The following is a 12802-nucleotide window of genomic DNA, read 5'->3' on the forward strand; positions in this document are numbered from 1 at the left end:
TATGCCGAGATACATAACTTCCTACTACAACTGAGATTAATGAAGCTAAGGAATGCTACCTTGGCTCGACCACTTGCTGTCCCTCAGTCACATTCTGTGCAGTCTGCCTGGTGCATTGGATGCTGGGGCGGAGACAAGGAATCGCACTGTGGTCCAGCTGCAGCCTCTTTCCATCACCTGACCTTTCTTCCTCCTGGTCTCTTACCCTATCCCACTAATCAGTTTAAAAAATAATGACAGTGGGGGAAATTAAGCAGTTGGTAAGCTATTACTTGCTTCTTGGGAATAATGTTTTGACAATCACTGCTTAATATTTTGGATAAGCATCCTTTTTTATCTTGCATGCAGAGTGAGAGGTTATCCTGAAGAAAAAGCAGGAGATACTAAAGTGTATGTATAATATAGCAGTCCTTTAGGAAAGAAGCCAAAATATAGTGGATGTGAGAAACAAATAATTGTCTCAACATTAGAGGTCATCTGTTTGTGTGCAAGAGAATTTGTATTGGTAGGAGGTTTGCAATTTGACCATCATCATACTTACTGTTCTTTCAGCTTGCAGCTGAGAAGGTGAGGTGACATCACCTGATTATACACTATATTCAAAAGTGAAGAGAGCTCTCAAATCTTTCTGTCCCCAGATTTAAAATAGTTTTAAATGGCTGATCTGCTTAAAGTAAATGGATATGTATATATATACACACACAAATGATGTATGTGTACATACAGACACACACATGTATATATAAAAATAAAGGCAGGGCTCACTGCAAGATATTTTTTCAGGTATTTGCTGAGTCTTTGCAAGTGATTGCTCCTACAGATCAAATTTCAGAGGTGGAATTTTAGATTGTAAGATTGCCTAGAAATTTTCTAATTCCATCTGTAAGTTTAAATGTAACACGTAACTGCCTGATCTACTAGCTGTTCCATTAAGCACATTCTATCAGTACTAATTTTACAGTATCCCATTTTTGAATTATCTCCATCCTTGAAGGTTTTCAAGACTGACTTGGTAAAGCCCCGAGCAGTCAGGTCTAAATTCAGGGTTTAGCCTACATTGAGCAGGAGGCTGGACTTAGACCTCCTGAGGCACCTTCCACAGGCCCTCCTGTGATCTGTACCATCTTGCCTGTCATACATGTGCCCAGCTTGGTGCTGAGAACGAAGAACTCTGCAGTGGGATTACTTCTAGATATCTGGATTAAAGCTGCATCCCACCTTGTCACAGGTGGCTTTACTGAGATAAAGACTATTGGTATAAAGAGAAGAGAATCCTTGCTGAGGAGTTTTTTAAAAAAAAAAAAAAAAAAAGCATGTGCTTTCCATTCTAAATTCTTCCCATTCTTGTGAGGTTCAGTGTAGCTTTACATTTCCATGTGTCTTGGGAAAAAACCTTTGGGGTCAAAGGAAAGTTTATTTAAATCATTGGTAAGTAAAGGAAAAAATGTTGTAGAAATCCATGTCTGATGTGAGTTTAAACTACTTAAGTAGTTTGAGCTTGTAAGGTGAATTTATTTGCATTCAAGTATCTTGAATTTCTTTTGATATTAGCATTTGTTGTTAATTTGTTGACAATCCATGTGCAATTTTCAGATTTTTCCCCGTCATCTGTTCCTGATGCATATTTCCAATTTTAACCGTTAGTGCAAAGTCTAGAATTGTAGAAATAGGAAAATAACAGTTGTAATTGTGCTGAGAGCAAACACTGATGTGAACTTTTCTGAGAACTTGAGGGACTTTTTAGTTAGACATAGTGTTTTTCCACGGTGAAGTTTTATTTTGAATACATTTCAGTTTATATTTTCCTATATTTTTCAATTGTAGTTTTTTAGAGAAAGAAGGGATGATATTCTGTATAAAAAAGTATGAAATAGTTCCTGGTACTGATGTAAATGTATTGAATTTACAAAACTTTCTTTCTTTGGACATCAGGCTCCTTCTGTGTAATACTTAGTGACATATTTTATGGTAGGACATTTAACCTTGGAATTTTACTGGTTTGTTTGGTGAAAAGCCATATATTGGAAAAATATCTGGTAATTCAACTAGTTTTAGCTAGTTTGTCAGAGTTTTTGTGCGTGTGTGTGTGAATTATAGTAAAGCTGTCTGAAAAGAAAATGGGCTGTCTACATACTTATTTTAGTATCTTTTTAGGCTTGAAGTATTTTTAAACAGTTTTATTCAGTAAAAACATCTGCAAGTTTACTCTAGAACTTGTAATTTTACATAGCAGAGCAAATCAGTGATGTGTGTTTCTTATTACTACAACTTCTATAGTCTAGAACTCATGCGAAACAGGACACAGTAATGTCCTAGATGCTGAAATGTATTTCCTAGTTAAAGCTTGGAGTCCTAGGGGCCAGGACGTTGCATTTGCCTTCATTGAACATGATGAGGTTCCTGACAGAGTCCATTTCTGTAATCGGGACAGGACTGCTTCAGTAAGTCGGCTGCTCCCCTCCCCACCCCAGCTGGTATCATCTGCATTTTTGGCACCTTCATGCCCAAGCATCAGCTGGCTCAGCTGGAACAGGACTAGAAAGTAAAATTGCAAAGACCATATTGACAGATTTTAAGTATTTGCATTTCTGAAGAAATCTTTTCTATATTTTAATATTTTATTACCTGCACAAATAAATACAGTTCTTCTCTTGCACTCAGAGAAATGCAACTGATTGCAAGTAAAATACTCGATTTGCGGTTGTAAGCCATTAATTTTTAATAACTTTTTTCATATGTATGTTAGCATTACTGGAATGAATATATTGTTTCTCTTTGGCTTCATCCCGTCAGTTACCTTAACGGAAAAGTTTGCATTCAGACACTTATTTCTCTCTCAGGCAATATCATTTTTTTCATATACTTTTGTATTTGCTCTTATTGATGCTTTTTTTAATAGTCTGAAAGTACATAAGAATCCGAAAACAATAAGTACATTGTCTGCTTGCCATTGCAGTTTGATTTTTAATGTTTAGAGACAAAATAATGCAACCATTGCATTGCAAAATGGCCTTACTGCTGCATGAGGTGGGCAGAGGTGAATCCCAGCATGTAGCTCATGGCATGACCGCATGGCTTGCGCACATCTTGTGACTAATTCTGTATCCGTAGCGGTGCAGAATTATTCCAGCTCTCCTTGTGCTCCTCGCCCAGCATCACAGGAGTCTTTGCTCTGTGAAGGGGCTGTGGCTGCCCTTCTGCAGCTGTCGGTAGGGAACAGCAGCTTCTTCAGCTGCACAGAGTTCATCCAGTGACTGCTGGTGTGACCTGTTAACAAAACCCAAGTGCTCATTTCCAAAGTACCTTTTAGAGGATCTTGATGGAAATCAATGCATTTTTAAAGCAAAACATTAACAAAAAGCTGAAGTGTAATACAGGAGATAGGCCTACTTATTAACTGCTACAAGGTTTCCAACATTTTGATGTAATTAGTGACCCACTTCACAAGCCTCCACTTGAAAAAGATGTCTGAATATGACATTTCTGGAGAAGAATGCAGACAGGCTGAAAATACTTTTTGTCTTCTTAACCTTTAACAGGTATTGACAGGAAACTTGCATTTTATTGTAGAGTTGTTTTCAGTGCTCCATTGAATCACATGGTTTCTGTTTATTTTTCACAGAGAGAACCAAGTACACAATATATTGGTTTTAGTAATTGCTGTGCCTTGGCTTATACTATGTCAGCAGCATCTGTTTTATATCAATGTGCAGTGTTTGTAGAAACTTGTACAAGAGGCTCTCTTCTGGCTCACCAGATCTCTGGTCAAAAGTTATTGGAGGCCTGAAAGCTCTTCCCTGTGCATCTGCTGTCAGCCCTATTGAGAAGCAGAGTACCTGCTTGGTTAACTCAAGGTACCTTTCTTTATGATAAGTAATGCTGATCAGCTGACGTGTTTGGTAGGAATTTTGTAGGAGGGTATGAATGTCTACTGAAAAATGCAGTGAAGGTAAAAATGGAAAACATCATGTTCAGTTGGTCTGAATGTTTTCATGCTGCATTCTCCTTTTCTGGGAGGATGAGCGAGGTTGTTCTTTCTTGTGCTCTGGGTGGGCTTTCTCATCCCTGCACTTGTATTGCTTGTAATTTGTACGCTTAGAATGTGAGAAACAGATGCTGCAAGGGCTGGACACATAAATTAGCATGCTTTATCACCTAATTATTTAATTTTCAGGAAAAGAAGCCCTTAAGCAATTCAGAAATGTTTCATGTCAGTGTGTGAACTTATTACTCATTTTCTAATCTCTTCCATCATAGAGGTCTAATTGTGGCCAATAGGCAAAGTTTTCTTTAAACTTCTTAAATGCTTAAACAAGCCTACTGGGCAGAACACTGTGATTTGTATTTTGCCTTTTAATTTCTTAGAAGAGCAGTTTTTAATCACGGGTTAAATTTTGAACTCTGTTTAGATTATGAAACTCTATTTGTGCATTTTTATTATTTGTGTATATAACTTCAGGAAATGATGTGAAAGATGAAGCCATAATGTGTTGCGCTTACCTACTATCTGTATCATATGAAATTATTTTTAATAACTCGTTTTTTATGTTATCAAAATACTCAAAACTGAAGTGAATCAATCTACTGCAAGGGCTTTTCTAATTAAAATAACTGTTGGCAAAGTGGGATATTTTCTCTATAAAAATGCTAAGCATTAACTCTTTTCATCTTGAATATAAGTTTATTTTTGTTTACAAAGTGCCTAGTAAAAGGTTCATGGGAATTACTTTAAAAGATATATAGATACCTTAAATATGCAAATTGTTGAAATGTGGTTTTGTATCTTATAGATGAAGTGTAATGAAACTGATATTTTCCTCCAATTGAAAACAAGTGGCTTCTTAAAGTACCATTCTGGAAAAAAAAAAATGTTACTAAAATAGAAAGTGAAAATACCTGAATGGTTGTGTCCTATTAGTACTGGAAGATTCATTTGAATACAGAAAGGGAGTGCCTAGAGAAATTCAGGCTAAGACTGTTTTTAAAATGTGTGTATAAAGACAACTAGATGGTGAATCTAAAGTTTATGTAAATTTATTTTTTTAAATCTGTGGTATTTCTGTGTTTTATTTCATTTTATGGCATGGCAAACCTGACCGGGCTTCACCAGATGGTTATGCATGGAGGTATTTATCTGACAGTGACTGCTTGACTTTTTAAACTCTTCTCATTGTTACAGCACAGTCCCAGCTGTAACGTGGAATGCAGCATGAGCTTCCGGGAAGTATCTGAACACAGCTTTAAAAAATGCCAAAATAGGAGTATCATCAGTTGGTGACTAAGGGTAACTGAGCTCAGCTTAGCAATTCTTTAATTCTTTTGTTTTCCTGTCCTGCCGTGAGACATGGTCTTGGCAATGAGTCTTATGATAAAGGAAAAAGAGAGGTGAATGCTGCTAATAAAGCAGGAACTGCAGGAGGCTGTGTTTGTTTCTCTTACTTGTTTTGTAATTAAATCTGTTGTTACAGTGAATAAGCAAGAGGCAATGACATGCAGAATTGCACGTTCTAGTGAGATACTGACTTGCCAAGATTCCTTTCATTTACAACATACTCCAGGAAAAGCTTTTAACCAGAAGTGTCATGTTACCACTTAGTAAGCTGTTGTTAGAACAAGAGAATCCAGCATTTCTGAAACTGCAATTTGACATCACGGTGTAAGAGGTTTTTGTGATTGTAATCAGAAGGGTTGCTTTGTTTAAGTAGTGTTGTAAAATTCAGTATTTTACTTTTTTTAAAAAAGTTACTGCACTATATACTACTTGCAGTATTTCCTCACGTTGTAGCTAGCTTTTTTTGTTGTTGATGTTTCTGAATTCATTTCAGGTTCTCCACTTGTGAGAAGTGGTACCCATTATTTATGTCTTTGCACCTTGAGAGGTTCTTTGCAGTCATTTGCTGATGATGCACTGGAGCTGGAATTCATTTCTGTTTGTACCTGTATTGTGCTGATGAGAAGTTATCTTCTGATGTCTTTGAGTAGCAGTGTTTTCATGACATGGAAAAATTTATGGCTATGCATACTGTACACTTACTGCCTACATATTTCTAGTAATTAAGAACACCAAGTCTTAGAGGAAAGGTGTTATTACTACATAAAAATACAGTGAATGATTTAAGAACTTTGTAGGTCAGGTCTTAGTTTAATTTCACAAGTGACCAAAACCCTGCGGAGTGAAATGGGCATTTTTTATTTTGTGTATATATATATTTTTATTTTTTTAGAGCATATCTAGTACACTCCTCACATGTTATTAAAACAAAGTATCATCAAATCTTTCAAGTGTGTGCACTGAAAGGCTAGTAGGGCTAGTTGTTATCAGAACAACTCATTAAATAATAGTGGATGTGCATGATTTTTTGTTTGCTTTTTAAAAAGGTGATGAACAAGATTCCCAAAGAACAAAAAGTTGTTGGTTCCATGAAAGTAGTGTATTCAGGTTTGAATGTACATTCAGAACTGTATCCAGCTGCAGTACGGGCTGCTTGGTCCATACAGCTGATCCCTTTATCTTGTGACCTGGAGTGTGTGACACATTGGATAAGGCATTCATTCCTCTCTCCTGCATTCCATTTCAGTAAATCCTTCCATGCCCATGGCCTCATCCTAAGCACGTTTTTGTTTGTCGGTTCTGAAGTTATTTAGGGAAACCCCTGAAACAACGTACGCAGAAAGAAGGATGCATCCTGCTGACATGCTCTTCCTTTTCCAGGAACTGACGTTCCTTCACCTTGACTGACAAACACACGGGATATTAAGTTTTTATTACTTGTGTGAAATAAAACACAAAATGGGAGGGGAACGGCAGTATTTGAGAACTTGAAAAGTAACTTGGGGTAGTTTTTTCATTTGTTATTAGCCTACTAATTAAAATACACAGGTTTTAGAAACTGAAGCTGATCAAAATACAGAACAAAATTCTCTTGGTTCCACAAAGGAAAACTATGCCTCGCTAATCTATTAATATTCTCTGAGTGCATAAACCAAACAGTGGATACAGCTGAAGTCACTGACATAGTTTATTTGAAGATTCCAAGTCCTTTGCCAAATCTCTTCAAAACAGGTCAAGGAAATTACAAGGCAAGGGGCAGCTGTGAATCAGGTAGTGACCAAGAGCACAGAAAGGAAACAAAATTTTACCTTACGGGTTCATCACAGCAGAATTGTTCCATATTAGAGCTGAGAACGTTTATATGCAGTAAATATCAGGAATAGGATTAGCAAAATTACAGATATTAGTATTATTTATGTAGTTAGGATCAGGTAAAGCCCTTGAGGCAAAGTTGGGGGAGACAGTTAGTTGGATGAATAATAAAACAGCAGATGAAATTCAATGCTAATGAATGCAAAAGCATGCATATTGAAGGCAAGTAATTTGAACTGCACATAAACTTCACTGTGTTATGAATTAATTTTACAAATTTAGAAGACATCTGAGCAACATTTTGGACAGCAGAGTTGAAGATCTCTGGCTCAGTAAGCAACAAGAGTCAAAGAAAAAAAAAGCAAAAGCTAAGATGCATTGGGATTAGCATTATGGAAATAAAACACAAATCAGGAGATCCACTGTTGCCTGGAACGACAGAAACAAGAAATTTGGCAATAATTAGAATGACAAGGTAGATGAAACGCTTGTGGAAATGAAGAGGGGGGTTGAACATTTGTACCATTTTACTTGAAGATCAGCTCTTTGGAGTTTGGGACAAGTATGCAAAATTTTAATTGGAAAGCTCTGATCCAGTACAAAAACAATTCTCAGCTGATGTTGAGCAGGGACGTTCAGTAGAATAGATAACTTATGAATGCAGATCCCTATTAGCTACTGCTTTGGAGACTGCAAAATTGGATTCTGACAGCTGTACCTGTAGGCTTAATTTGAAGGTCAGTAATTTAATTAAATTTAAAATTAGTTCTTTATAGGTGCTTAAAAGTAGGCAACAGTAATGGCTCAAGAACAAAATTTGAAAATGGTATCACCTCTGTGCTTGTCGAAGAAGTCCAATAGCAACTAACTAATGTGGCAGGAAGCATTTATTAGGACATCATTCCGTTGCAGTGCTGTAGCAGGGCTCATTCTTTGTAAGGTGATACTTGAACCACTAGTTGTATTTGAAACAAAATGAGAAGTCGGTGAGTTTCTTCAGATTAGATTGTGAACCTTTTGCATAAAATTACCATACTTGTTTCTTGAATGTTTTACAGAAAATATATTACTTGAAAGGTTTGAAAATGTTGTATATATTTTTTCTCATCTTCTAAAACATAGTATATTTTTATACCTTGTATAACAAAGAGATGCATATTGGCAGGTCCAAAGACAAAGAAAAATGAGAAGCAATTTAAGTGATCAAACGGAAAAAAAATTCTGAACAAGGTGAAATAATTATAAGAGCCTGTGACGTATGTGGGAGACTAGTAGGTTCTTTTTCACCAGTAGATTGTTTGCATTTTTATATAGAAAGCATTCATTGTAGTTGAATGATTTGCTGGTTAGTGAACACAGGCTTTTAGTTTTGCTAAAGTAAATTTTTCAAATCCTTTAACTCAGTTAAATCTAATTCTGAATAGAAATTCTATATGTAGAGGAATGGCTTTTTTTTTTTGTTAACCCCTTTTCTTGACTCCCCCCAAGAAATCAAAACCAAACCAAACGAATCAAAAAACCACTAATTCTATCAGAGCTCTAAATTGTGTACTTTATTTCAGCAGATGATAACCAATGGCATAATGAAATCTTTTCCATGCCTAACTGTACAAAATATCAAGTCTTGTCACTTCATAAATGACTAGTATAACATATTTGCTTGGGGAACTATTGTGATTTTAATTATTTAGTTATGATTGTCTATAGTACTGACAACTAATTGTCATTGTGAGTCCCTTAACTGTATTTGCTGTACTTTTATAACATCCTACATATTGGTAATGTAGTACCCATATGGTACGCACGTTGGGCTTGGACGTTGTGTACATCTACTCTTAGCCTACACCTCTCGGTTTGTTTTTGAATACTAATCTTTGTGCCTTAGAGACTGGTTGTGTCCTTTTGATTTATGGGTCTGAGTTCATTAAGCTAATTATATCTGAGCATCTCATAAGATTAGCAAATGTTAATTTTCCTGCTTGGAGCAAGTGAGGCAGATTTCATATTAAAAATTAGCGTGCTAATTAATGGACGTGGTAGTTCTGATTTAAATAATCTCTGTAATGCAAAACAAACTTTGTAGGTGCATAAAAATAAATTTGGGATTCACAATGAATTGTATGAGGCAGCAAATGTACATTTCTGTGTAGCAGGAGAACTACTTTAAAAAGGCTTTCTGGCCTAACCAGAATTCCTCTAATAGGTATTTTGCAGCCTTTTCCTCAACATTGAGAACAGTTGCTGTGAAAAAATACGGTAGCTATCATGACTATTACATATCTTTTAAATTCAATATCCTCACTTAAAAGAATGTTGCAAAAAACACGTACCATCATAAAGAAGCACTAATCTTGTCTTGTTTTTCTAAACAGAGCAGGTTATTGTAGATAAAACCAGCAATTCTGACGTAAATGTATCTGTTACTGACAATTCTGTTCATATTAGTATGGCATGAATAGAATAAGCAGTGGCTTATTTTCTAGAAATTGAAAGTTTGAGAGGGTTGGAAACCAGGTTTGGTTCGGGGAATTGCTGGGAGTATAGCTCTTGTACATTTACCATAAAGGATGACCTTCACTGTTTAAATCCTTTTGTAATATAATAAGTAGGTATGTAAAGGACAGAGTGACCACTTTAATTTTTCCAGTAGTTAACATGGATAACAGTGTAGGGTAGCAGACAAAAAAAACCTTTTTCACACGAAAATGAAGATGTCATCCTGAAATACAGACCGAGGTGGTGTAGCACTTTCAGTTCTGAAGTCAGAAAAAGGTGCAAGAAGAAATATATCGTGGACATTTTTTGTCACTCACTCGTTAGGTACTTCCAATACACATATACTAGAGCTGTGCATTTGGCAAGTGAAGGTGAGTGGCAGTTGGAGGATGTTGTCATTCCAGGTGGGCATTCTGGCCATGAAAGAGGAGGGGTGGGTAGTTAGGAATTTGTCATAGCTGTACTGTCCTGGTCACTGCATTGTTCTTCCCGTTCATTGATCCACAGCATTCCAGAGAAACTCAGGATGAAGTTGACCTTGAGGACAGTAATACCTAATGGATAAGATTATTCCTGTTCTCAGGTTTGACAAATCCCTATGTGCTCTACAGCTGTATGTGATACCCCCAAAAGTTAGGTTACTTATCAAAGTCTCTTTCCTGCATTCCATGACATGGATTAAAGTATAGTTTACTGACATGCCTAGAACATTTTTTGGAAGAGCAAAGCCTGCTTATCCTGGATAAAAGCCCCAAACCTGTAGCCAGTGCAGAGATTTGCAGTTAGGGTTTAATGTTACCAGTTGTTTACACAGAAGGCTCGGCCAGCGTAGCCTGTTACCTTCCCTTCTGAAGAGCTGTGGCCTTTTCTCTGGGCTCCCTGAGTGTCCACATCATTCATTCAGTAGTTCAGAGCTGTTTGACACTTCCTGTCTCAAGGAAGCTACTTTTCTGAGCAGCTTTCTTTGTCCCTGGTTAGATAGCTTCCCCTTCTATGTTGTCATTAGTTTCCTGAAGAAGTTACTAGGTCCACTTCTTTGTGCCTCAATCTAGATGTCTCTATGTAGTCAGTACTTTAATAATGAGAAAAGCTTTTCCTGTAGTGAGAGAGAAAGTTATGGCAGCATGATACTGTCCGAGGAGCTACAAATTAAAAACAGAATAAAACAGGAACACCTACTGTCACCAGCAAGAAAACCTGTAAAAATCCGCAAGGCTTTTCCATGCCTTGTTATAGTGGTCAATAAGATTCTTCTAGGCAAGAGTATTCGAATGTGACAGTATATGTAATGCATGTGCCTAAACGGTGACTTGTATGTGTGGCTAACAGTGTAAAGTATTTAACAGCAAACATCTCTAGCTGGCAGTACAGAATCAATGATAAGCTATATGAAGCATGTTAGTTCAGTCAGATGGTTTGCTTGTGAATGTCCCAAGTGTCAGTGTAAGTCATTTCTATCTGGCTAAGAGTGGACAAGGAACTGCTTGTTTGTGCAAAAAACATTTTTTTTTTTTGCTTGTAAAGCTGAAATCAATCTATATATGCTTATGTGTGTGTTAAAGTCATGCAGAAATGATCAGCCTTTGTGAATTGCCACCTGGATTTAGTTAGAGAAAATCTAAGTTGTCTGAAGTTATGTATTTTCAGGACGGTTTTTTTCTTTTTCTGGCAAAAATGCAGGCAGGATATGCATGTTCTTCTCTTGTAAGAGTACTGACTGGTTACATTTAGACACCTTCATAAATTCTTCTATACATATATTTAGCTAGGTAGTAAAACCTTGCAGTCTTCATTAGAAGACTAAATACTTTTCTTTGCATAGCTAGTTAAGGCCTTATTGTGAATGTATGAATTTCAGTTCTATGATTGAGAATAATGCTTTTTGAATAATGTTCAAATAATAGTCTTGTATACTAGCTTCAATTCAGTTGAGAAATATAGGATATGAGAATAGATCTCCATGTGTATAATTTCACTTCTCTCTGCCCCTTTAATTGAGAATTTTATTAACCCTTATTATGCTGATACTTGAGGGTTGTTTTGTTTTGAAGCATTATAGTTATGTAACAAAAACCCCAAAACCATAATGAATATTTATTAATGCTTTCTCATGTATTTGTCCTTTCTGTATAGCATCAATTTCAGGCAAGAGTGAATATTGCTAAATATGCTCTGCTAATTGGAAAAAAAAATCATCTCTGTTTAAGGTTTAATTTCTTAGAGTACTTCACCTGGTACGAGCTAGTGCTTTGCACTAACTTGAGGCAGTCAGATTAGCACGTTCATGCCAGTGGCAAAATTTTAAGCATAATATATTGCTTATTGGCACAGAGGATTGTGTGTTTCTTATCATATATCATGGAACTCTTTGTAAAACAAACAAACAACCTTAGTTTGGAATGCAGTCTTTTGTATCACATTGCCTGCTTATCTGTGTACTGCTTGTATGTTGTACTTTCTAGTAAAAGAGGAATGTACGGTGGTTAATTTCACTTTTTGTTTTCAATCTATTTGTTTTATAAGTATAACCCAATTATTTGTCCTTCTCGAAGAGAAGAAACTAGAGATGCATAGACAAACATTAGAAATATGGGCTTTGAAGTCTGACATTACTGTATGTGGTAAAATCTAGTCAGAAATAGAACTCAGTGAATTAGAACACATCTCAGTTTACTTGATGAAACTGGAAAATTGTTAGAAAATCCCTATTGACTAGAGAAAGATATGTTGCACGCATCTTCAAAAACAGTAAAAACAAATAATAAAGCAACAAAACCAAACAACAACAAAAATGGCTCTGACTTACAGATCAGCCAGCCACTCTTTGTGGGGAAGATCATGGAGCAATTTTTCTGTGAATGCATTTTTGAGCACCTGAAGGGTGATGTCTGGGAATAATCAACATGGATTTTCCAAGGGTAAATCACATTTGACTGACCTGATTGCCTTCTGTGATGAAATGATGGATTTGTGAATAAGGGAGAGCAATGAATATCAGCTAACTTGATTTTAGTGAGGCTTTTGGCATGATCTTCCACATCGTCCTGGTATTCAAGTTAAGATGTTAAGGTCTAAGTGGCTGGATTCTACTAAATGGGTGAAAAACAAGTTAGATCATTGGCCTCATGGGACCCTGTGTGGAGGATGATTACACCTAGAGTT

General features: G+C 36.4%; 1 protein-coding gene across 10 annotated transcripts in view; it reads left to right on the forward strand.

The window, feature by feature from the left end:
* The window catches only part of SBF2 (SET binding factor 2), a 300617-nt gene that overhangs the window by 108207 nt on the left and 179608 nt on the right, over positions 1 to 12802 (forward strand). Inside the window, exon 1 of one of the 10 annotated variants that reach the window (XM_066997288.1) lies at positions 219 to 260. The exons of the other annotated variants lie outside the window; for them this stretch is intronic. Coding sequence (XP_066853389.1) covers positions 234 to 260 — 27 coding nt within the window. The 5' untranslated portion in view covers positions 219 to 233. Of the gene's footprint in view, positions 1 to 218; positions 261 to 12802 lie in introns of those variants that run through there. 10 annotated transcript variants of the gene reach the window in all.

The sequence above is a fragment of the Anser cygnoides genome, chromosome 5, assembly GCF_040182565.1.
Source record: "Anser cygnoides isolate HZ-2024a breed goose chromosome 5, Taihu_goose_T2T_genome, whole genome shotgun sequence".
Classification (NCBI taxonomy): Eukaryota; Metazoa; Chordata; class Aves; order Anseriformes; family Anatidae; genus Anser; species Anser cygnoides.